At 40.1% G+C, this 16,232-nt stretch overlaps 1 protein-coding gene across 1 annotated transcript in view; it reads right to left on the bottom strand.

The window, feature by feature from the left end:
• COL14A1 (collagen type XIV alpha 1 chain) overlaps positions 1–16,232 on the bottom strand; it is a 514,343-nt gene that overhangs the window by 443,476 nt on the left and 54,635 nt on the right. Inside the window, exon 2 of the mRNA XM_086966163.1 lies at positions 11,830–11,938. Within this exon, the coding sequence (XP_086822289.1) occupies positions 11,830–11,920 (91 nt within the window). The 5' untranslated portion in view covers positions 11,921–11,938. The remainder of the gene's footprint in view (positions 1–11,829; positions 11,939–16,232) is intronic.

Genomic DNA, 16,232 nt, shown 5'->3' with positions numbered 1-16,232 from the left:
TTGTTCATGAGGATTGTTCATTTATTTGAGTACATTTTGTGAAATTAAGAACTTGTGAAAGCCTACAACCTTTATAGAATTCCTTGAGTAATCCAATGATTCTTTGCAAATTCAATAAAAGTGGGAGACCCGAAAATCCACTCTCTGATGGCAATAAAAAAGGTGTTTTCTGACACTGAGAAATAGTACTTGGAATTACGTTCCTACATGCTTGCAGATACAAAATAAAACTTCTCCTGCTCCCTCACTTACAAGGAGATATACGTTTCCTGCAGAGATATCCCTTACTCTACACCCCTACCGATTTTGAGGGTGTTCCCTCCCCATCCCCAATCTGCAGAAATATTTACTCCTGCTATTGACAGTAGTAAAGCTCCTACTTTAGCCAGAGTGAAAATGTGCCTTTGAAATATTTGTGAACATCCACAAACTTGCAAGTTTATGAAATTTCACCAACTTTTTGAGGCATATCCACTCTGGAACACCCTCTCCCAGTGTCTCTGTGAGTGGGTTACCTCAAACTCGCAATGTAGGTGCGAACAATTCTTCGTGATATGGCCTCTGTGATAACAACTGCAGGAATTTTCACTTCTGACAACCTCTAAGCTCTTGGCTCATGTGCTTGCTTGGAAAATGAGACAAGTAAAAGGCAGCTCAAACATCTGAGGTATGTAACCCTTTGATCAAGATGGTTTTAGTGATGAGAAACATGTCATTTCCATTTTGCAACGTGATCTTTCTTTTTTTACTTTGGAGTCTTCCACCCTAAGTTTCTGACGCACTCATGCATAGCACTAACTGTGCACAGAACACTGTAGTTAGGAATTTAGTTATAAACTTAGCAAGGAAATTCGTCTGATTATGGCACACCTGGGGATGCATTGTTGAACTTAACAATTTAATCTACCTCAATTTAAACCGTTCTGAAGTAAAAAAAAAAAATGCGTATTCCATCCTCTCTCTTCTTTAACCTTAAAATGGTTGTTTGGGGTATCTTTGTTGGTATCATTCCGTTGACAAGAAATCCAGGGCCTGATTCTAAAAGGAGGATGGTTGCAGCTCAGAGTTTGCCTCTTCCAAGCTCTGCGGGGTGTGTTCACACCCACTGCACCAATGAGCCATTGGCAAAAGGCTGCAACTCCATGTACCGCATCAACAGCACTGCGGCACAGCACTGTGTAGTATTGTCCTTCTTTAATACTTATCGTTTATAGTAGCGTTGCTTTAATTCTGCTCATTCTCTCTTGGAACACTGCATTGTTGGTGTTCCAGAGAGAGGAGGTTTGCTGTCACTGTTTGTCCGAAGCTGCCGGGGGTACTTGTATTTGTTCTAAAGAAAGACATTTGCTTCTTTAAATGTCAGCCACTTACTCCATGTTGCGATGAGCTGGACTGTTGTACCTCCGAGCAGAGAACCCTTCATCATCACGTAGAAATACTGTCCAGATGGAAGGCACTTACCTGCATCGGGTGTGGGTTTATCAATCGCCACAGCTGCGCCATTCCTGTTGTGTACTGAGACTTCCTGGAAGGTGTCGGTGTGATGCCGGGCGCAATCTGGCTTCGTTGTGATGAATGCTGGATGTCGGCATGGATCAGCGCACAGAAGGGCTGTGACTCGTCATGTTTTCTACTGCAACATTCAAGGAGGTGTTGGTGTGCAGGTGCGGCCTTAGGCATGTGTAAGCTGTGCACCTGCACAGGGCCACCAAACCACAGGGGCCACCACGCCAATATATGTCCTTAATATAATCCTCTGAGGATGGATACATATTTGCGTGGCGGCCCCTGGCAGGGATTTGGTGGCCTCCGGCTCTGCTCCACTTCTAAACACCCTGACCCCCCTCCCCCTTCACTGGCCTCAGCGCTCCGCCCTGCCCGGACCCCCTCTTCCGGGGCCCCCACCTACGCTCCCTGCCCAGGGCCGCCATGAGCCTAGAGCTGCCCCTGCGGTGTGGTACCACACACCATTTCTGTCTGCTGTGGGGAACACAGAGTATTGGCACCGTGTGCTCCTGAATTCAGCAGCCTCCCATTCAAACTGTGGGGAATCTAGCAATCATTTGCGGGAGGTGGAATGCTCGTTTTAGCCCAGGTAAGGGCATCTGCCCATGTGTCGAGGACACGCTTCTTAGCATTTAAGCGCGATTGCATGCAAAAACAAGAAATAAAATACGGCGGCCATCCTAACTTGTTGGGAAGGATACTTAAGCATTGTATCCTGAAGAAAAGTGCCTAATATATTTAGAAATAAAAGGAAAAATTGGTGGCCATCTTGTGCAATTGGGATAGCTCAGGAACAATTGCACTGAAGCACTACTTTCTTCTAGTCTACTCTTCAGGCATCTTCACAAGTTTCAGTAGCAATATTTTTTCAGGAATGTTAGTGCCATTATTTCAACAATAATGCATGTTCATCTCTACATATAAGAAGATACATTTATTTAAAAAAAAAATATGTTTTTTTCTCAAAAAAGGAAATTTGCATTTAGGTTAGTTATGTTTTACACTGGGTTTTGTGCATCAAAATACAATGCAGTCTGTAAATCCTCCACCACCTTTTTTGAGACACCAGGAGATCCACCTATTAAATGGAGGCAGTGGCATGATGCCTTTGAAACCTACCTGGGGGCAATTGGTGCCTCAAGATTCAGACCTGAGAGGAAAAGGTATCTACTTTTACACTCTTTGGGCTTTGAGGGCAGATCCACCTTTAAACATCTGCCTGATGATCAAATCGAGGGGGAGGATGAGCTGGATGTCTATGAAGAAGCCGTAAAGAAACTAGTTCAAAGATTTGATGTCGCTCCCAGTCTGGTGGTGTTCAGACAGAAGTTTTTCAAAAGAGAGCAAAAACCGACAGAAGACGTTGATACACACATCTCTGCTCTGCGCAAGTTGGCAGCGGAATGTCAATTCAAGAATTTTGCAGAGCAGCTCATTTATGATCAGTTCATCTGCCACTCTACTGACAAGTCCATCAAGCAGAATTAGCTTCCTTTAGGCAGCCTTTCTTTAACAGAAACCATCAGGATTGCTAAGAGCATAGAGACGTTGATCAAGTCGGCACGAGAACTAGAGGACAAAACCACTGAACAAGTTAATGCTGTGCTCTCCAAAGTTGACAAGGGAAGAGTATTTAAAGTGCCTTCTTTGTCATTTCCATCACCTGTCACCCCGAAGCAGCAGAACTCTTTTTTTAAACAAAGTAACATGTGCTTCAGGTGTGGTGATCATCCACATTAAAACGGGGGTCGGGCTTGCCCAGCTAAAAATGCACAATATAGACTTTGTGGGCAATCTGGGCATTTTGCCAAGGTGTGTCAAAGTGCCAGACGCAAAGGAACCAGAGTATCAGCTGTGAGTAATGATTGCGAAGTTGATGTTGAGAATTTATTGAGTGAAGTCCATGATATGGTTTTGGTGGTGGGCGAAGACAACCTGGGCAAGGCTGAGTAAGACGTGTGGGTCGACCCTTATCCTCACGTTCAGGTGGGAGGTAGACAGCTTTATCTTTTGGTGGATTCACGGGCCAGGAACACCATGATCACCCAGGAGCTTTTCCAAAACTGTCCCCACCTGATAGATCTCCAATTTCCTATGAGGGCAGAAAGATCGACCTCCAGTGTTTCTTTGAAGAAACCATGGTCTTTAAAGGGAAATGTATCTGTGGAAAAATGTATGTTGCTTTTAAGGGGTTGAACATCTTGGGATGGTTCCACCAAGGGCTCTTTGAGATGATCCTACGTCCTGGTACAAAGGAACATGTCTCTGTCATTAGAGATTTGAATGACATAGAGCATTTGTTAAATGCGTTCCCCAGGGTATTTTCAGGTGAGCTTGGGGAAATTGTGGGATTTCAACACAAAATAAAGACAAAGAGTAATGCAATACTGGTGAAGCATAAGTTGAGGGGTGTCCCTTTCAGCGTACGCAGTTATTTAGAAAAGGAATTGGAGGGTTTATGGATGAAAGGGATAATTGAGCCTGCTGAGTCCTCTTTGTGGCTTTCTCCCCTGGTTGTTGCCAAGAAAAAGAATGGTGAGTTGAGGGTTTGTGTTAATCTCAGAGCCCTCAACAAAGAAATATGGGTAGATTCATGTCCCCTTCCTAAGATTAGTGAATTATTGTCAACAATCTCGTGTGCCAAGTTTTTCACAAACTGGATTTAGGGTCTGCCTATCATCAGGTAGAATTGGCCCAAGAATCACGTCATCTTACGGCATTTGTTTCCCCTTTGGGGACATTCCAGTACTGCCGCATGCCTTTTGGCTTTCCGTCAGCAGCTTCCGTCTTCGAGGGACTGATGTCTGAATTGCTCCAGGGAATCTCAAATGTCTCTGTTTTTCAGGATGATGTATTAATTCATGACAGTTCTTGCTCGGAACATGACCAGATCATGAAGCAAGTGTTTATGGCGTTTGACAAAGCAGGGTTTGTGCTGAAGAGGGAAAAATGCCAATTTGTAAAACTTTCTGTAGAGTATCTAGGTCATATTGTATCTGAGGAGGATGTGAGTCCCAAGCCTGAATTAATTGAAGCCATTCTGGATGCCCCTCCCCCTGTAGATAAAGCAGTAGTGAAATCTTTTTTGGGCCTTTGTGAATTTTATTCACGGTTCATACCGGATTTCGCAACTAGATGAAGGGTCATTTCTCTGCTATTGAAAGACTGGTCCGATTTTGTGTGGGATGATGAGTGCTCTGCTGCATTTTCTAACATCAAATATCAGTTGGTCGGTGTGAGTGTACTCAAACCTTTTGATCAAAATCTCAAATGTTGTTTGACTGTGGAAGCGAGAATGGTTGGTGTTGGTGCAGTGTTGACGTAGAGGGATGCTGACATGGAGAATACTATTGGGTTTGCGTCCAGAGTCCTAAGAGATGCTGAAGTTTACTATACAGTAATAGAAAAATAGGTTGTGGTGTGTTGGTGGGCCATAGAAAAATGTAAGTGCTATCTCTGGGGGGGGAAGTTTCACCTTACAAACTGATCACAAACCTTTTGTTTTTATTCCTAATGGCACCAATTGCAAAAGTAGCACTCCCAGGATTGCAAGATTTGCTGCCAGATTGCTACAATTCAATTTTGAAGTTGTACATATTTCTGGAGGGAGAAATGTGAGGGCGGATTATTTGTCTGAAAATCCTATTGTCGAGAAAGATGAGTTGACAAGTGAATGGGAAGATGAATGTTGTTTCATTGCTGCCATGGAAGTTGAGAATTCATGTCAATTCACTGAAGAAGTGTGAAGAAAAAATTTGGCTGATGATTGGGTAATGAAAAAAGTAATGGAAAATGTTACTTCTGGTTGGCTTAGAGAAAAGTCTTTGTATTTGATTGAGCTAAGGGACATTATTTTATCCAAAGTGCATGAAGGTCACTTGGGGTCTACGTTGACTAAACGCAGGGTGCGTGAGTCATTTTGGTGGCCACAAACGGATGGCGACATCGACTACTTAGTCAAGAGTTGTGTTGTGTGTTCCACTTCTGATAAATCTTTTAAAACGTCCACTGCACCATTGAAACCTATTGATTGTCCCTCCGGACCCTTGAAGAAACGAGGCATTTATTTGGTGGGACCATTTAATGTATTGTAACACAATTTTCATTTTGCATTAGTCCTTATGGACTACTATTCTAAATGGCCTTTTGTCAAATTTATCGGTGAACCAGACTCCAAAGCTGTGATTCTCTTCCTGAAAGATATTTTCTTGAGTGAGGGGCTACCTGAGGAGATCATCTCAGACAATGGGGTGCAATTTGTCTCTGGTGAGATGGAGACATTTTTGAGTGTTTGATCTATTCGGCATCTCAAGAGTTCACTTTACCAACCACAAACCAATGGCCTTGTGGAATGTTTCAACAGTGTTCTTGGTGAGTGCGTGAGGTAGGCGTCAGCTAATAAACGTGATGTTTACAATGCAGTCCAATCAGTGTTGTGGTTTCATAGAACCACTCTGCATTGCACCACTGGTTTTCCCCTTTTGAGGCTCTTAAAGGAAGGAAACTTGCAACGAAGTTTAGGCCGGCTTGGATGAGTATGTTTTTAAAAAGTGAAATGTCACATCAATGTCGTGATGAGTTGATTCAACACAGTGTTGAATGTGCAGAGCACAAACAGAAAATGTACTATGATGCAAGGAAAAAAGTGAAAGTGTACCCTTTTTGGGTAGGTGAGTCTGCACGCATCAAAACACCGGAGTTTGTGAAGAAAGATGGGCCGAAGTTTTCTGAAACTTTGATCATTGACAAAGTATGTAGTAATGCTGTTAGGGTGCAAGGTCGCAATTGGTGGAACACTGCCGAACTCGTCAAGGTTGTTGTACATGCTGAGTTGATGTCTCAGTCTGTTAAGTGCAGTTTTGATAAATCCTTCAATCCTGGTTTGGGTTTGTCACAATTGCTCACGTTCCCTAACGAGTCTCCTGGTGTTTCTTCTGGAAATGTTGAAATTGATTTGGCTCCTGTTGACCTCTATGGAGGAGCCTCAGGGCCAAAAAACTCCTAGCAGATACCGTTAATACATTTATTCAGTAGTGATGCTGGTTGTTTTTACACTCTGTCTCTGTTTCTCTTTTTCTTGTACACCCCTGCCTCTCTTCCTTCCATTGTGCCCCCCACCTCTTGTTATACTTTTTTGCTGTTTTTTTCTTCTTCTCTTGTTGTTTTTCTCTTGCAGGGGTTCAGTGGTTAATCAAAAAATACAAAAGGAACAAATGGCTGATAGACAGTGAACGGTTATTATATATGCTTTATGGATTGTTGCTACCTGATATTTTGTATGTTGGGTTAACCTGGTCATCCTCAATTGTATACAAGTATATGGTGATTCGATTCGGTGCAAGCATGTAACTTGTCGATGTAATCTCCTTAAAATAGGTTTTTAAGGAGATTAGTCCTACTGGGGTCTCTTTTATCGTAGTGAGATCAAGATAAATCACTGCGACCTTTTAAATCTGGAAGTTACGCTGTGGAATCCACTATGGGTAATTAACAATACAAGTCCCACAATGCACGCTACCAAGCAGGCATATGGAATGCCATAAAACAGCAGTGAGACTCGTGAATGGCTGCAGCAGCTTTCAATCCCCTGAAGAAAGAGCGTACAGCTCTGAAACGCGTTGGGAAAAGGATTTAATCACGGACGAAATGTCACCATCACGCGCACGAATAAAGGTGTTAGAACCTACCTGCTGTGAGTGCCTCTTCATTTGCTGAGCCATTGTTTGAACATATATATACATGTATATATATGTATAGAAACAAAGTCCTGCAATGCGACTCCTCACATGATCACCAGGAACAGATCTCCAAAACACCAAAGGTTTGATTCAAAAAGGTGGCTTTATATATTATGTATATATATGTATATATGCTTTATGGACAATATTTGTATGAATATGTACTGATTATTGATATACATGTGACTGCTATGATCTTTGTCATAATAAACACATCTTAAAAAAAATACAAAAGGAAAACTCAATGCAGCACATTTTCCAATGTCTTTCTTTTGCACATTGCCTTTTGGGTTGTATTAGACAAATGTTTAATCAAAAAGGGAAACTCAATGTAGTATTCTCCTGCTTTAATACTAATTGTTTATAGCTGTGTTGCTTTAATTCTGCTCATTCTCTCTTGAAACACTGCATTGTTCGTGTTCCAGAGAGTGGTGGTTTGCTGTCAGTGTTTGCCTTAAACTGCCGTGGGTACTTGTGTTTGTATCTCAATGAAGACATTTACTTCTTTAAACATGGTCAGCCCCTTACTTCATACTGTACAAAGGAAAAACAAGAAAATGGGACTTTGGCGCATGTCTGTGCAGTGCAGGACAGCCATAATCAGAATGTGGCAGTCCCCTGAGATGCCTGGGCTCCAGTGCCATTGCATATGCGGCATCATTGAGAGGCACACCCCTGCTGGGGACGGGATTGGCTTGTAACTCCTAGCACCTGTTCCAGGTGTTGTGATACAGTCCTGCATGGGACAGCAGACTTTCCATCGGAATACTGTCTTCACTTTCCATCTCTGCAGCTTGCACAAGCAGAGTGAAATCTGTCATATTAGTAAATGTTAAGCGCCATCCCTCAGAGGACACTCATCATTTCACCATACCATGTTTTGCCACCTCAAAAAATTTAAAAACGCAGATGTGCAAACATATGACAAATATAAAGTCTTTTCAGAATCAAGTGCCCAGTGTATACCAAGCAGTTGTGCTGCAGCCATAAATCAAGGAACTGTAATATACAGAATTTAGGTTGTTTGTGTTTTTGATATCTGATAGAGCCCCGTTCACTTCCACTTCAATATCAGGGAGTGAATTGTTCAGTGGATTGTGGTGTTGTATTGTTCTTGTTCGTCTACCCACTAAAGCCCTGATGATTAAAAAGGCGTATGACAAAATATAGGCAAAATAAATATTGTAACACCGATATATTGTGTCAAAATATCGAAAACAAAAATGTATATCACATTTAATTTAAAAAGAATTATTACAAAACCAAATAAAATTGAAAAATAAATAACATATTACATCCATTTTGTAAAATAATTCATGAATAAAAAAAACAACAACAAATATTAACAATCCTAACTAAACACTAGTGGAGAAAATATTGGACTTTGAAGGAGTCAGATTTACTATTTAAACTCCAACGTAAGCAACAGTAGGGAAAGTATTGGACTTTGAGGGTATCATGTTTGATATTCCCACTCTAAGATAAAAATATTAGGGAAAGGGTAAAACTTTGGATGAGTCAAATTTACTATCCTCATCCAACATAAGCAAAACAGGGAAAACTTTGGATTTATAAGGGCTTGGATTTACTATACCCACACCAATCTTAACAGTAGAGGACGTGTTTTTCTCAATACAAGCTAAACAACAGTAGGGAAAGTGTTGGACGCTGGAGTTGTCAAATGTACTAATCCCACTCAAGCGTACAAAAAGGCTGTGAAAGTGTTGGACTTCGGAAGGGTTAGATTTATTATTTCAGTTCCAAATTGTAAAATAGGAAGGAAAGTGTTGGACTTTAAAGGTATTAGGCTTACCTTATTATTTTAAAAATCATTTAATGATCAAATAAAAACAAAACTATTTAAACCTATTTCAAATACAACATATATTAATTAAAGATAAACAGTTTGATTAAAATGAAATAATAAAATATTTATAATGCAAACTAAATAAACAAAATATATTAAAAAGTTAAGCATATTAAAAATAAATAGAGTTCCCTCCTTACAACCCAAAAATTAAAACACAAACAACTAGATTATTCTAATAAAAGTGTTAAATTAAACATTAAATTAATTATTGAAAAAACTATATTGAAAAAAATAGTTTTCAAACTGTTATATGTAAATTACCTGATCAACAAAGTAACAATTACAAAGATAAACAAATTAAAATAACAATCAATACATTAAAGCACGTACATATTTAATTATCAATTAATAATTTAATTGGTAAATAAAATAAAATGAAAAAATAATCATTAATATTTTAAATAACGTTCCACCCTAATCCAATACAAATCAAACAACCTGCTACTAAATTTACTAATTACATTTAAAACATTTAAATTTCACATTAAAAAACACGAACTATATAAAAAAATAATAAGCAAACATCTTATCAATACAATAACTAATAAATTAAATGTATAAGAACGTGATATTTTATACAACTATCTTAAATAAAAAGATATTATATACAACAATAGTTAATACAACAACAATATATAACTAAAAAAAGGTGTTGTTAACTTTTATTTTCTGTCCCACTATATTTCTGAGTTTTCAATATTTTGGCCGAATACAGATTAAACAGTGTTTGTGTACATACGTTTAACTATAGTGCAAATAAATATTTGTGGGGGTGAACACAAATCTCGAAATTACAGTATTGGCATTGAAAATGCGATTTGCTCACATAGAAAATTCTTTAGTGTGAAGGTATTTAGGTGTGCGCATTTACATGTTTAGGGGAGAGTTTTTTTTAACTCATTTAAATGGGCCCAGCAGCAATGTTTCATGAGTTGTGACAAACCTGTATGTTTGTAGGTATTTAACACTATTTTGCAGTTAGTTTGCCACTCTGGAAATACATACAGTATTACCCTAGGCATGGTCACATTAAATGCTTTTTCAAATACACATTTATAAAGCGCGAACAATCACCCGTAAGGGTCTCTAGGCCCTGGGGGCTGTCGGGAAGATTAAGCAAGCTATTGCCCAGAGTCACATGGTGCTGGACTAATCTGCCGCCGGCACCGGGGATCGAACCGTGATCCCCAGATTCTGGAGTCAGTCGCCACATCAAGAGGAAATGATCTTCCCCATAAATAAAAATGTAAATGCAAATACTCATTTGAATCAAGGTTCGCCATTGTACACCAGTTATAATTCTACAGATGGAAATACTTACGTATTTGAGTACTCCTAGATATCCATTACTCACGTGTGTATATATAAAAGTACTCCTGGAATTTTTCCAGTCCTACCGAAAAGTCAGAAATTTGCTAGAAGGCTATAAGTAAATCTATTGGAGTAAATTTTAGATTTTTTTCTCAAACTGTTGCCAGCTATGAATACTGCACAGGATCTTGTGTCATGGTCGGCTTCTGGCTCACTTCACCAGAATGGATGTGAATTGAGCATAGGAATAGGTGGAGGATTTTTTTTTAAAACAAACATGTACAGGGAGCCTGCAGTATACATGATCTAAGCACATTTGAATGAATTCCATACTGTGCACCTAGGAGAAGTGTACGAAAATAGCACCACTTAAGTGTGACTGAGAAATGTACCTTCTTGTATTTCACCATGCCATTGGTGCATGCGAATACTTGTACTTGTCGTGCATGTCACTCATACAAGGAGACTGTGGGCGTGCCAAGACACAATCACTTCCAGGTGTTTTTCGATGAGTTAAATTGTCTTTTACTCTATATTGTGACATAAAACCACCCTAGACTCACTCGCTGGCAGGGCGCATGCTTCATCCCACTCAGGGTATCATCCACACCCTGTCAGGATAAAGCGCTCATACGTGTCTAATCCCCGTAATCCGCTGTAGTATAAATACTGACAGCATGCCAAAGAGCAAAACGTATTACATTTCCTTTTCTTACACAATAGTTCTTCTCTGTTACTCAGTCTTCCAGCCCTGCACAGTCACTCTAGATAAGCGATGGTGTATTGTTTTACCTGGGAAAAGCTTATGTACATGTTTCGATATTGCCACACTCGGCGACAAATTCAGGTTCTTGTAATATAATTATTTATGAGCATGATGTATGGGAGTTTCTGTGTGTATGAGTACGAGTGTGAGATGGGTGCCTGGGTGCATGAATCCATGTGTCAATATGCAAGTGCTAGTGCATGCGTGCATGTGGGTACATATTCAAACCCTATACCTGTGTGTACATCTGTTTATGTCTGTACATGTACTTCTCCGCATGATTTATATACATTTATGTTTGTGTGCGGGTGCTAATGTGGGTTTTGGGTGCCTAAATACATATTTAAATATGTATGCGTATGAATGTTCCCGTTCTTGTGTGTATATGTTCTCATGTGCACACCGCTGTATACCTATGTGTTCACATATGTATTTCACATGCGTGTGTGCACATCTGTGAATGTCTGTCCATGTGCTTCTGTAAATAATCTTTTATGTGCATTTGTGTTTGTGGTGGGTGTGTGTACATGTATGATTGTATGTGCAATGTGTGTGTGTGTCTGGTGGGTACATGTGTGTCAATGTGCTTGTTTATCAGAAATGAAGGGGTGAATCATTTTTAAAAAGATCTCACATACCTTGGCCATGCACTTCTGTGGAGAAGTGTATGATCACAGCTACAAAGGACAGCAGGAAACAGGCCTGCAGTTTGTGTCTAATCTTCATCATTATGGGTTGTTATCAAACCTGAAAATAAAAGAAAAAAAATAGGCAATCGAATGCAGACAAACATCTAGCAATGGTTTACCCGCGCACACATGACACAAAATGCAGCTCATTTTCGCCTTTAAATACAATGGCCCATAGTAAAATATCAATCCTCATTGCATTTTTTGTGCTTAATTTAGACTTTTTCAAATACATCAGTAAAACTAAAAGACATCCATACAAAGTATAAACAATTGATTTCATATTAAAAACTTTAAATATCGGATGCAGAACACTGATGAAGTATATCTAACATATTATAAGAGGATGCAAAGAAAAAAAATAGCAGTCATGTTTATAAATCCGTAAACATCATAAGCAGAAAGCAACAGAAATAAACATACGGGTAGACACTGTAGACCCAACTCACAGTCTTTTTTCTATCAGTAGTTGTGGGTTACTCCTTTATTAAATATGATTTTCACATTAATATCCAGGCCTGATTTACAAGGCATTTTCTGTGAACAGGTGTATTTACTCCAGGCTCACTCATGTATTTCTAGGGGGAAGGACGCACTTACTCATGGAAAACTTCACTGACTCTCTTGCAAGGATGTTGGTATCAAACCACCATGACATGCATCAGGATTCACTTCTGATCTTAGATTACCAATGGCTTCCTCAAAAGAAAACATTTTCGGAAAAGATTACATTTATGCCTCTAGATCATTTTGCAAAAAGATCTAAGAAGTCTTTAGGCATTATGTTTTAACCTTTCATCATATGTCACACAGGCCTGGGCTGCGGTTTGTCTGAATAAGGCCTAGCTGAGGTTAGAGATGTGGTTTGGAAGTTAAAGTCAAATGTGATGGGATTTCTCGAGAAAGAGCTGTAAATATTTATACATTTGAGTAGCCACCGTCAGTAAAAAGTGTGGACATGCGTGCCTCCCTTCTGTGTATGAGGCAATACAAACTATTAATATCTTGAGATAAGGAGGGGTCTGAAATACAGGAGAGAGCAGATTGTACATGTGACTCCCTGCTTGCAAAGGTAGTAGACTTTAGTGGTTGTGACTGGCATCTCTCTCTCTCTTTCTCGATACATAAAAACAAAGGTTAAAGTGAAGATAAAATATGATTAAAAAAATTCATAGCTTATGTTTAAAAAAATGCGGGGAAAAAAGCTAAAGCCACTGAAATTGAGAAGTTTTAGTTTACTGAGCTAGCTATAACTTACACCCTCGCCATGTACTGCTCACAGTTGACATGACCTCTGCCCGACCACCCTATGGGCAGCCAACAGCTGCAGCCCACGGCCTTTGGCTAGGCCCTACACCAAACCCCTCTGCAGTCGCCTACCCCTAGCTGCAAAGGACCTTTGCTTTTGGCTGTGTACAGAACGGGATGGCCGCAGAGTCTGCTCTCTGGTCAAGCCCTGCTTCCAAACCTTCACAGCCAGCAAACTGATACTGCAGTACAGAATGGGCAGACAAGAGACAAAGCACCAGAGTACCATATCGTTAGAATTTTTGTTACCATGGGACTACGGCGGGACTCCCGTGAGACCAACCAGCTAGATACGTCAAACATTTTGGGGACATGCCCAAGCAGAGCCCCACTTTGAACACTAATTTCTTGAAAACTGCAAAACTGATTCAGAGCAAATCACAAAAAGCATGCTTTCTGAGTAAAGTTATATATTTTTGCCTAATTTGGTGTAACTCCATTCAGTTACTTTTGTTTGTATAGGATAGCAAAGTTTACGGTGGGAATTTAAATGGAAATCAATGTTTTGGGACACCCCTTTTTCTTAGCATTTGCTTGATGGATCAGCCCGAAACTTTGCATGAAGGAACAGAGGTTGCTGATTTGTTGACTCGTGCTAAAATTATTAGTGTACAAAAAAGCTCTTCATATAGAAATTCTGACCTAACTACACCCACACACACACACACAATTACACTTATTATAATAATAGTGAGTAATACAGAATTATTCACTATTAGTTCAATAGAAAGTGCAGCTCAAACAGATGAACTGGTTGTCAAAGTTGAAGTAAGAATAAAAAATGCATTTAAATGTGTGTTGAGGGTGTGCTTGGGGATGGGAGTGTTTATATGAAAGAGAGAGTGTGTACCTGGGTAAGCATGTGTGTGGGTTAAAATGATAGGTAGTGAGTGAGAATAAGTGAAATGAGTATCAGATAGTGAGTATTAGTAAGAGTGAGAATGAGTGAGTTAAACGAAGTATGACTGCAGCTGAGTGAATTAGAATGATTGAGTAAGAAACTGAGGGAGTGTCAGAGTATGAACAATAATGAGTGTGAATAAAGGAGTCAAAATGAGTGGGCCACAGTGAGCGACAATGAGTTAAAGTAGGCGAGTACAACAAAATGAGAGTAAAAGAGAGTTAGAGTGAGTATGAGTGAATTAGTGTCAGAATGAGAGTGAGTGCTAATGAGTGAGAGAGAGTAAGAATGAGTATGAGAGTAAGAATGACCGAGTGAGTGCAAGTGAGGATCAATGAATGAGTGAGTGAAAATTTGTGTGAAATGAGTCTGAGTGAATGTAAGTGTTGGACCTGGCCCTTTTGGAGGGTCACCCCACAGATTTGTGCCTTCTGTTGCTAAACACATTTTTGGTGGCATTAGCACTTTTTCCCTTGTAACCAGTGGTAAGGTGTTTGTGCTCTCTCCCTAACATATGGTGTAATTGCCATCTATTTATGGTGGCAGCGTCAAGCCCATCTGCATTCTTCAGTGTCCGCCAGGGGCCAGTAACCCTGCCCGTTCCACCCCAGGCTACCAGAGTTGAGTTAGCTACAATACGAGAAATCTGTTGCAGATTAGGCCGACACCTACTCCTCAGTGTGCACACAAGTTTATGTCGAAAACATGATAGGTATGAAGACTGTCTGTTGCCACTGCAATGTTACCTTCAGCAAGGATATAGATGACAAAAACACACAGCCGCTAAGGCCAGAAGGGAAAGCACAATGGAAAATGGGGCTAATAAATTGCAGGTCCCCCCAGGACACAAAATAGAGAGTAGGCTTTTAACTGAGGAAGAACTCCTAGATGTACTATTTGTAACAGAGACCTGGCTGGAGAACAGTTCCACACTGGATTTAGTCACGGCCCTTCCTCCGGGCTATGTTATTTGTAGACTTGATCGGGAAGGAAAGGTGGGAGGTGGAGTGGCTATTATCTATAAAGAAGAATTCAGATTCATTGTCTCACTTGTGACGGCAACCAATTGCGACATTATACAATTTAGTATTGCGCCCTCACCCACCTGTACGTTTTCAGGGAATCTTGTCTACAGGCCACCAGGACTATATAGCACATTTCTAGAGAAATTCACTGACCTTATAGCTAATACCATTGCTAGTAAAGGATGTGTGACCGTGCTCAGGGACCTTAACTTTCACTTAGATGAACATAATAATGCATCCACCAATAGACTTTCACAAGACATGGAAGCGATGCAACTCAATCAACATGTGGGATTTGAAACACATGAAAAAGGGCACACACTCGACTCTATCTTTTCCAATGACCCCAAAATCAAGGTTGATATACCCATCCCAGTTACATGGTCGGACCACCATTTTATCCCATTTGCCTTGATATAAACACCTACACAAATAGTAGCTCATAGCATTATGAAAGTAGGCAGGAAATGGTCTACTCATATCAGACAGCATGGTTAATTCCCTAGAATCTCACATTCCCGTCTTAACAGGAAATTTAGATGAGGCTGATATGACGTGGTCTGATTGGTTCAACCAAATGCCTGAACATTGTATTCAGAAAGACTGACCAAGTAAATACCGCACTGGTAAAAAGCTGGCATGGTTCAACTGCCACTTAGCCTCCCAGAAAAAAATCTGCAAGAAAATTGAAAGGAACTGGAGGAAAACATGATCCTATCCTCAGGTGTCAGTATAAGAAGCCATCAGACATTGCCATAATGAAATCAAACAAGCTCAAACCAAACACTTCGGGGAGAAAATTAATTCAGCTCTCAACTCTCCTAAAGAACTCTTCAAGACCGTCAAATCCCTTACCACTATAGAGCAAGAGACCTCTCCTTACCAATCCTCAAATGAGAGATGTAACAAGCTGGCCAAATTGTTTAAAAACAAGGTGGAAAACATCTACAATTTTCTACAAGGGAACAGTCACCTAGATATGCCAAACATCCCTCTAGGGACAGACGACTTCATGGGACAGGCCACAGGGCTAGTACTAGACTACTTTCCTGTGTTAAGTAAAGAAGCCACCAGCTTGATCCTACAGAATAATAAATCAGGTTCTCCCCAAGACCCTG

The sequence above is a fragment of the Lissotriton vulgaris genome, chromosome 4_1, assembly GCF_964263255.1.
Source record: "Lissotriton vulgaris chromosome 4_1, aLisVul1.2, whole genome shotgun sequence".
NCBI classification, from domain to species: domain Eukaryota; kingdom Metazoa; phylum Chordata; class Amphibia; order Caudata; family Salamandridae; genus Lissotriton; species Lissotriton vulgaris.
This window is presented reverse-complemented; position numbering and strand designations above follow the sequence as displayed.